Genomic DNA, 10,785 nt, shown 5'->3' with positions numbered 1-10,785 from the left:
ATTAAGTATTTATCTTTGTGACCAACTAAATAAGAAACTCCATTTTTCAAGCAAACTCCAATTCCTCCAGATATCCCCGAGGTGGAACATATTCGAAGTTGTAGAATGTAATTTCTTGAGAATCCCAGCAAAATAATCCTCCATGATCCTTGTTCAAGAGAGAATCAGTAACTCAGGTTTCTAAGCCCTGATAAGATCCGCTCATTCCCGAACTGTCGGTCTGCGTCCAAGACCTCGACAATTCCATGCTATTATTTTCATGGCATCATCGAAGACTCTTTTGGGCTAGTCAATGAAGCCCCAAACCACAAAACCTGCTCAATACTATTAGGATTAACATTATCCAAATTGGAAGCTTTAGCCCCCGAATGTTGTTGTCGAATTTTACCTCTTCTTTCGCTTCGGTTGTTTCTTCCTCTGCATCCTCAGATGCTCTACATTTGATTAGGTCATCAATAAATTGCATGTAATCTTTCTCCTCCAATGAATCCACCATCTCATGACTAACCTTTATTGGTGTTCTGAGAGGTGTTGCACCACTTTTCCTGCTCTATTTTCTGGGACGACATCTCGGTCTTCTACTTGGTGTTGAATTGCATCTTGTTGAAGCAGGCGTGGAAGGGCATGGAATTTTGTGTTTGAGTTTCTTGGATTCCTTCTCGTCGATCATTCCATGATGTGGGGGGAGATGGATACCCATTGGAGAAAACAAGACCATCTTTTTACACCGCCAGTGGAGTAGTGAGGTATTGAGAATACTCCTCTGTTCGATGGGTTCCCGTTGCAGAAGAGGTTTCCTCATCTGTTCCTTCTTTTCCTTGAGTTTGGTTTCCAGCGTTATCTTCATTTGGTTTAGATAATAGGACCGCTGGGGGGAATGACGCAGCTAGAAATTTTCTATCTCTTCAAAATGGATTGACTATATGGATAGAGTGGGCCTAAATTTATTCACTGTTTCTCGGCGCAAATATACATATACCATAGTATTAAAATATTTAGAATAAAATAGTAATTTGTTAAAAGGTGTATTTGATAATATGTGATATATGAAATAGATGATTAGACTATTTTACTACAAAATTAAAAATATAGATATTTACTTACTTTCACACAACATTAAGCACACAACATTAAGGTTGATTTTGTACTACCATGCCCCTTTAATTATTTACATAGATCAAACCAAAAGCAACATTAACGATTCAATACGTACGCATCAGCCATTAACTCAACTTCTTGAGTACAATTCATGTTTAGCACATCAATACAAAATACAAACCGATCAAAAATATACCAAAAATTAATTAATTCTATCAGGAAAATAATAAAGAAAATTTATATGTAAACTTTATTAGCTACTATTTACAATGTATTATAGAAAGAAATCTTCCATATTCTTCAAAATATTGCCAGCCTCGAAGTCTCATCAAATTATAACCCTTGATTTCACGCATGCACCTCAGTGATATCCCAGGGGAGCAGGAGCTTCCTTAAGCTCACGTCCTTGATAATGAATGTCCTGCAATTCAAATTAATCCAATCAATATCTAACACACACACACACACACACACATATATATATATATCATAACAACACTCCTGTGCTAAGGCAGCCATTATGTACCGATGCAAAGTGATTAACATCACGGTGGTGAGCCTCATCAGCTCGGACAACGAGAACGACATCTCGCAAGGTGGCGTTGGACGGAAGCTGCCAGTAGTCGATGGCGATTGCCGGAGCAGGAACATTTTCAATATTGCCTTTGTCAAGTTCCTTGAGGAACTCGGTGTAGGAATGGATTGCTTCCTCCTCAAGGTAACCAACCACTCGGTGAGCGAACTTTGGGGAAATCATATACCCCAAGAAGTAGGCGTTGAAGAAGATTCCTTGGACAGTGAAGACAAGGGCTCGCTCGTACCACTTGGGCTTCGCTACTTCCATGAATGTCATCAGATGCATCCGCTCGTTCTCAGCCTCTTCAAGCAGCGTTCTGATCCACCCACCACTGTGCTCGAATCTCCGCAGCGACTTGCAGTGCAGCAGTGCTCCGCCCACCATGCCCGGCACCGCCGCCACGGTCTCCAGCATCATGGCCCGGCATCCATATCGTCTCTGTTTAATACATAAAATAAACACATCAACACCTAATTCTCTGTCATGTAGTGTTTATATTGTGCACTATATATAATTAATGACTCAATTAAGCACTAGGTTTATTCCCTTTTGACAATTTTCTAACTTGACTGCTTTATTCCTATTTAAATAATAATAATTGTGGCCAACAACAAAGTGGGGATCACGTAAAAATATTTTAATAAATTAGAAAAATACCTGGAAGAAAATATCGGTTGGCCATCTGAGGGATTTGACAGTCCAAAAAGCTATTTTGTCCAATAACGTTGTAGGGGCGTGGTGCTTCTTCAGATCAATGGAGAGATTTGATTTGTACGTGTCCCAAGGCTTCATAATCACAAATATAAAACAAAAACCACAAAATAAAAATCAATATGATACGATACAACATCCAAGTAAAATTATCATCCACAAATTATAAATTACATGATGACAAAAATTTTAAAAATAAAAAATAATTACGCACCCTAAAGCAGGTCCATTTCCACTCGGTTCCATCTTCCTTGGTAAGCCTGCTTGGTGGTACGCCCCAATAACTTACAATCCCCTTCTCGTCATTATTACTTACATAGGCGGATTCCGGAAAGGCACCGTTCTCGACCTGATTCACCTTCTCATGATGCTCACCGTTTTCAGCCACCGTACTAGCACCCCTCGAGGCGGCGCTACCGTAGCCTCTCTGAACCAAATAAACTGCGCTGCTGTTCTTCGTCCATGCGGTGGCACCAGTCGGAAGCGACCTGATAAGGCCCTTCATGACGGCCGGCTCGTTGGCCACCGCTCGAGCTGTGGCGGAGGAGAACAGCCGAGTGCCTACAGCGGCCAGCTGCCTGGTGGCGTAACTGCGAGTCACCGACATGATGATGATGATGATCAATTACCTTACAAATATTGGATCAGCGCTAGATCGATTACAAGAATGTTGGAGGTTTGTTAATTTTTGGTGTTGAAAATAAAAGGAGGGCGTTGAGTTCTGTAGTTTTGTTGACTGATGGGTCTTTGGTTTGTTTTGGAGAAGGGTTTAAGGGAAGGCGTTTAAATACTTGGCAAGTGTAAAAAATGGCAACTCATGTGCGTTGGTCTTAGGCGGTTGCTTAGGTTGGCGCTGACTTGTGTGGTGATTATTGGGGACACTTCATACGCCTTTATTTGGACCATTCTTCCCCTCGATAGAGTCCTGAAGTATCCTCGTTGTCATATATAAATATATATTTTTTTTTCTATTCTAATTTTAATTACATCAAATCTAGAATGTATTTGTATTATCCCCCTCCCCCTCCTCTCCCTCCCCCAATATATATAAATATATATATAAAAAGAATGTATTTGTATTTTTTTCGCATACTTATATTTTAAATAGAAATTTATCGGATGGTGTATCGCTGATTTGGTTATTTTTTAATCTCTCTTTTGGAATATTATTTAATATTAGGCCTTCACTACTGTGTAAAATAGTATAATAACACATTATAATGATTTCCAAAATAAAAAAAACACACATTATAACTTGTAAAAGAAATAAAATGGCTCAAAGGATAATTTCGTCAAATCATGTTTTATTTTACGATGAGAGATGTTCTGTTTTCCAGTTGACACTTATGATTGGATTGTAAAAGAAATAAAAAGGCTCAAAGGAGAAGGGCATTTTGGTAACTAGGATTCCATTTTAAAGAAGGCAAGTATTAAATTGGCTAGAAAGACGGTTGGACTTAATTTTCTTGGGCAGCAAGCACATTTGTGTGGCGTGGGGTTCAAGTATAAATATAAGTATTGTTTGGTTGTAATTTATATTAATTAATTAGATTTAGCTGGTTCGTGTATGCTCCCATGCTTTTCTCATCGTAGCCTGATTAAACATCCCTCCTGGCGGCCACGAGAGCAGAATGTAAAATAAATACTTTTATATTTGAATCATTCAAATGGCACATTTTTTTTCTTCTTCTTATTCTTTTTCCACTTTTTTACGGCATTAAAATTTTGATATTTTCCTCCCGCGTATAAAGCTTGAAAACTTATAATACTAACTCTCTGCTAATAATTGTATTTGAGTATTAAATTAATATATTTTTTTAAAAAAAGTACCAAATCAATTTTTTTTATGCCAATAGTACAAAAATTTTATCAATAATTATATTTAAAAGTAGTAAGTAATTTTTTTTACCACAATAATATCAATTTTTTTTGCTTAAAGTTGCTTTTAAGTTCCAATTCTATTATAGTTGGTACACTTATTAAATTTAAATTGATATAGAAGTTTTGTTTGAGAGCATCAACAACTTGTAAAACAATGGGAAAATAGATGTCAAAGCTTTGTGACATCGGGCAGTGTCAGCTGAAGAGATTTCAATGATTAAGTCAGTAATCAAATCAATTAAAGAATGAAATATAATGCGTAGAAATTATCATTATCATAGTGTGGTGGCGAGAGGTTGATCTAAGTGATTGATTTCTTAGTAAAATTTTTGAGAGTGAATGCTTGAGTAAGTTTAATTGAGTGTGATTTCTTGATGCCCCACAATGGGGCCTAGGCATTAGTTTTATAGGCCTTTCAACCTATTGTTACTCAACTCCTTCTGAGTAATTGAGAAGTGGTCTACCCCTTATTGAAGAGGAAGATCGCTTCTTCAGGGTGAGCGAGCTGGAGACTGCGAGTCTAGCTTGTGGATTGAATCAATGTGTTGATCAGTGTATTAGTGTATTCCTCAGTCACATGTCGATTTAATGGTAACTTTTTTAAGCCAAGGATATAATCAAAGCTCAGTTTTGGACCAGTGTCTGAGTTGTTAGGATTAATGTCCTAAAAACATGTAAATACATTTTATTGGTTTTATATAAAAGTATAATTTTTATTATATTTGAATGTTATAATTATTGTTTAAATTAATTATATAATAATATCAAGAAAATTCTCTATTCATTCATGAGAATATGATTTTGTATTAGTACGAGAGAATTAAGATCTTATATAATGAATAAAATAGTCAGTAAGATCTTATATAATGAATAAAATAGTCAGTAACATATTAAAGTAAGAAATCCTTAATGAATGGTTACTAGTACGGTTTGCTAAGCATATGAGATACAAGTAATTTAGATTCGGATTACTGATGTGGATAGAAATCTTAGTAAATGTGTTGTATATAATAGAGATTATATATGATAAGATCGATGAGAATTAATTATCTTTATAAACTTGCCGTTTGACGTAAATGTTTAATTCTTCTCATAATAGATGATCATTTGTAGATCAGTCTAAATCCTGAGTATTCATGAACTCCTATTTATGATTATTTGATCTTTTGATTCACTCGTTAAGGTCTCTTAGAATAATGAGGCTAATGATTTTTGTTTCGGAGATTCAATATCACGGATGGCTGGGAACATGAATTACAATATTAGAATTCATGCTTTCCTAACAAATCGAATATTGGTTCCCTTAAGGGTTGATTCTGGAACTGAATAGTTATTGAGCTCAAATCTATAATTAGATTATGGATTAATTATTCGTTAGTGAATTAATGGTACTTAAGGATCAAGATGTAATTAGAATGGTAAAACGATAATTTTGATCAACTCTAATTAACGAACCAATAATGAAGGACAAAAAAAATGATTATATCAATGGGCTAGTAGAGAAAACTCTGTAAATATAATTCTATAAATACTTAGAGTAAAATTCCATATTTATAGTGGAGTAATCATGTAATTAATTTATAAGATTATTAAATTAAAGAGTTTAATTAATAATCTGCTTTGTTGGAGCTTCGTATTATAGGTCCATGGTCCCCAGATCACATCTGTCCTACACTGTCAAGGGTAAGGATGTCATAAGAAAAATTTATTAAGAGAAAGGACTAAATTGCCAAGGAATTAATTGTCCATGGCAAGGAAATAATTATTTGATAATTATGGGTAATTGATTAATTGTGAATTAATTAATATTTTAACTATATAGTTTTTATTTTGAAAAACTATAGGTTAAAATTAATATCAATCTTGTTTGAATTAATATTGTTATCCCTAAAAAATACGAGGATGACATGGCGAATGAGAAAGCGGCACGTGGCATCACGAATTAGGGAAAAACGACGAAGTATTGAAAAAAGACCGACAAGCAAAAAAGATAGGTCCAAGACCTATAGGGAAGTCGGCCAAGCCAAGACCCCGTAGGGGTGGTCGGCCTGGCCCTAGCCCCTAGGGGTGGTTGGCCTGACCCCTACCCCTAAGGGTGGTCGGCCTAAGCATGCCCAAGAACCCCCTGGGGGGTGGTCGGCCTGACCCCAACCCTTAAGGGTGGTCGACCCAAGTATGCCCAAGAGCCCATAGGGGTGGTCGACCTGACATGCTCAAGAGCGACCTGGGTGGTCGACCCACCCTATTCTTCATAGGGTGGTCGGCCTAAACTCCCAAGTACACTCCACTGAGAAATACTCGCACTCGTTCAAACTGAGATCAAACAGGTCCAGCACCTAGAAGATCATAGGTCCATCACCCAGAAGATTAACATGTCCAGCACCCAGAGGGTCATCAGGCCTAGCACCCAAGCTCTGAAGGGTCATCGGGTCTAGCACCTAGGTCTCATAGACCAACCAAGACTTAACATTTTCCCAGAGGTTTCAATCATGCATCATCTACCATGATCAAGAGAAACAACGAGAAACCCACGATCTCATAATCATGAGGAGGTGGACACGTATCTCCACTACCTAATAATCGTGTACCAAACCACGATCCCAGTATTATTGATCATGTAACAGCCCCTGGGTACTATAAATAGAGGACCCAGGGCTTCGTTTCACGGTATCGCTTTTTCAGGAATTTTTGAGATCTGAAGAAATTTTGGGGAGAAACTCTGGGCAAATTAGTAACAAGTGAATAGTTTTGTTCATCAGTGTAATTGTCTATCGAGTGATTCAATACTGAAAGCTAAGTGGATTAGGTTATTACTGTTCATCAGAACAGGGCTGAACTGTTGGGGTTTTATGCCCTAATTAAAACCCAAATTCTTTGTAATCTCATTTTATTATCAATAAAAGAATAGAAATCATTTTTTGACTTGGTCAATCACTTTGCTCACATGTTTTATTTTCATGATTATTTGTTTAATATAAACTTCTATTAAATCCCGAGCATATAGCTAATCTTATTTATAGTGACGTAATCACAGTGGAATATAAATATGATTATATGTTCAAAAATAAGTTAGTCCTAAGATTAGTCAGTGCACCGGATTTACACTGACTTGCCAATCTACGATATGATCTACTTACACATTATAGTGTTATGTTCTTTCCAGAACATTAGCAAAGTAGATAAGATCGGATGTATTTGTTACATCGGACAGGACCGATATTGACAGTTGATAAGATAAGTAAACATGTCGTTATTATCTATTCTAGTCATATCATATAGTTGACCATAGGTCAATTCAATCTCAATTCTGAGTGGTTAGTATTCTAACTGATTGTATTATTTGAGTTCTTTGACTTGTTCGTTACCAGCTTACCCTACGGACTAGCCCATACTTACATCTTGGGAACTCGGTAGTATAATTGAGTGGGAGTGTTAATCATAGATATGAACATCTATAACTTCTGATGAAGAAGTGAAACGATGGTTTCCTTTTAGTTTGGTTCAAGGTGTTAAATGATAGAGATCTCATTTCAGTAATTAAATTAGTTTACTGAAATATCATTTACAAGGAACTAAGTGTTTTAAGGATAAAATACAATGAGGGGTAAAACGGTATTTTAGTCCTGTCTCATTGTAGACCGTCTATAGAGGATTGAGTGAAAATTATGGTTGTAACAATGGATAATTAATAGCGTATCTATATTTGTTATAGAGCGTTCTATGAATTCAAGAGTGCAATTCCGAGTCTATAGTGGAGTCACGAGGAATTAATAAGTCAGTAAATTTATTTGTTAGATTTATGATAACTTATTGGAGCTTGATTTCATAGGCCCATGGTCACCATTGTACCTTGGATAAAATCATCTAGATAGTCTCAATTAATTGATTTAATTATCAATTAGAATTATCAAAGTTGACCAGGTCAATTTTGGATAGTTTCACAGAGTTGTGTAATTTTGAGAAGAAAAGAGAAATTATGGCAGATTTATTAATTAAGATAAATTTGTATCTAAATTAATAAATAAATTTAAATCAAGGTTCAAATTATAAATAATTAATTTGATAAAGGATTTAAATAATTATTTAATTAATTAAATCAATAGAAAATAATACAGGCCTTGATTTTAAGTCCAATGGGCTTATAATCAAATGGGAAATTTCACGGGCCTATAGCCCATGATAATTTCGACCTAGGGCTTCAAAATGGCTGTTATTTTATTGATTTTTTAATTAAATTAAATGGACTAATTGAGTCTATAAAAGGAGTGCTTATAGAGAAGTCAAAAAATGGTTTTTGATAAGTCAGATTTTCTGATAGTTTTATATTCTCTCTAAACACAAGTCCTTTTCTAAGCTTCTTTGTATTTTCTCTTCTTCTCTCTATATCTTTCTCATGTGTTGAGAATTGCCCACACTAGTCTAGGTGGTTCTAAGGATACATTGGAAGATTGTGAAGAAAATAGAAGATCGGTTCAGTTTCTTGGTAATACTCTGCGACAGAGAGGATACAAGAGTTAGAGAAACTGAAGGAAGGACTCTTTAATTCCGCTGCGTATACTGTAAGTATTCTATTATTTGTTTCTCTTTGAGTTCAATTTTAGGAACATGTTTTAGGCTATCGCGTATTAATTTGTTTAATATTAGATATACATGAAAATAAATAAAGATCCTGTATAAGTTTTTTCCAACAACTGGTATCAGAGCCTTTGGTTATCTTTATTTTCATGCATGAACATGTTTAAAATTGGATAATATGATATGTTTGAATAATTGGATGGTTTTTTATGTTTTTATGAACATATTGATTTTATGTGAATTTTATCAATTTTTAGGTTATTTTTGTTGTGTTTTCTATGCTATTAGTTTTTATATATGCTTTATTTTGTGTAAAACATGTTAAAAATTAATTAGAAAATGGTTTTGGTTGAAAAATTGCACAAAATATATTTTCGAAATTTTTTGTTCTGGCTGCCGTGCGCACGCGCACACGCGCGCGCACATGCCCAGACACCAGCAGCCAGTGAACAGTACCCGTATCGGGTACTGTTCATCATTTTTTTTTATTTTTTTTTTGAAAATTAAAGAAAATTAAAATTGTGGAAATTTATTATTTATAATCAAAACCTAAAATATCTTTTTTGTTTTATCTTTTATTATTTTTTTTAAATAAGATATTTTTGTTAGTTGAGATTTAAATAATTAGATATTTTCTACAAAGATTCAAATTCAAATTTAAAATTAGACTAACAACTTAATTTTAAATCTTTTAATATGTTAAAATATTAGAATTATGATATCAGATATTTAAGATATTTTCATTTAAATTCTTGATATTTTTATTAAATCTTTATTTGAAAATATAAATATCTTTTTATTCTATAGTTTTTAATATTTAAATTATTTGAAATTTGAACATTGTTAGTTAGATATTTTTATGGATATTTGAATTTTTTTAACTATTTGAGATATTTTAGGGTTGTTATAACTATTTGTATTTTATTATTTTTAAATGGTTAAAATATTAGACAATAGTTGTAACAACACAAGATATTTTGAAAATAGTTAAGATATTGATTTTAAAATTTAAAATTGGTTAAATTTTGAAAAATATCATTTTTTTTCAGCCAATTAATAAAATATTTTTTTAATAAATGGGATTTAAATTAACTTTGGTTAATTGTTGATAAATCTTATTTAAATTAAATTAATATTTTTTTTTTCAAATTAACCTAAAACCAAGTTGATTGTTGATAGATGAAATTTAAATTAACCATTGTTAATTGTTGATAAATTTCATTTAAATTGACTTATTTTTTGTGAAAATTTAATTAATTTGAATTTTTTTGATAAATTCTAGATAATTAATTGTGGTATTTTTGCAAATGAAATAAATTGTGGTATTTTTGCATAAATTCATAGAATTGCTCATATAGTAACATGATTAGGCCCATCCAATTATAACATGTCTGTTTGCACTATATGTGGTATTTTTGCAATTGGGCTTAGATGCATATAGTGGCCCATATGTTTGTTAGATATATGGTATTTTGCCAAATAAAATATTCATAAAATGATAGGTTTTATTTGGGCCCATTAGAAAATGTAAAGTTTAAATTCCTCTCTTGTGGGTGATTCCACTTGTGAAGGCCCATTTGCTTTGCATGACTATAGTAGGCCTAATCAATTAATAACAATTAATGAAACGAAGGTTTAAATTCCTGTCTTTTGGACCTTGTATGGAAGATAGGGGGCTTTTGTAGTGGGAACGACATACTGGACCCAGCCCTCCTCCATACAAGCCCAATTGTTAAGGCCCATTTACCTGAGTTGGACTTAATTGTATAGGTTCATTATATTAGTTAAACCTAAATATTGATTAGCAACAAATTAATTCTAAATTAATTGAATTTGTTTCAATGTGACACTTTAGAATTAATAAGAAATTATAGGACTTTGGTTTTAAAAATTTTAATTTGTTTAATTTTTTTGGGAAAACCATAGCCATTAATTTTCTAAAA

General features: G+C 33.6%; 1 protein-coding gene across 1 annotated transcript; it reads right to left on the bottom strand.

Moving 5' to 3' along the window:
- Positions 1–1,194: 1,194 nt before the first annotated feature.
- Positions 1,195–3,410, bottom strand: LOC133834848 (ubiquinol oxidase 2, mitochondrial-like). The gene is made up of 4 exons (XM_062264616.1): positions 2,601–3,410; positions 2,333–2,461; positions 1,625–2,113; positions 1,195–1,519 (listed from the first exon to the last, which is right to left on the bottom strand). The coding sequence occupies exons 1-4, from the start codon at positions 2,991–2,993 to the stop codon at positions 1,460–1,462; spliced, it is 1,071 nt and encodes a 356-aa protein (XP_062120600.1). The 5' UTR covers positions 2,994–3,410; the 3' UTR covers positions 1,195–1,459.
- Positions 3,411–10,785: the final 7,375 nt, after the last annotated feature.

Source organism: Humulus lupulus, chromosome 5 (assembly GCF_963169125.1).
Source record: "Humulus lupulus chromosome 5, drHumLupu1.1, whole genome shotgun sequence".
Lineage (NCBI taxonomy): Eukaryota > Viridiplantae > Streptophyta > Magnoliopsida > Rosales > Cannabaceae > Humulus > Humulus lupulus.
The sequence above is the reverse complement of the archived record's forward strand: the minus strand, read 5'-3'. Positions and strand labels throughout refer to the sequence as shown.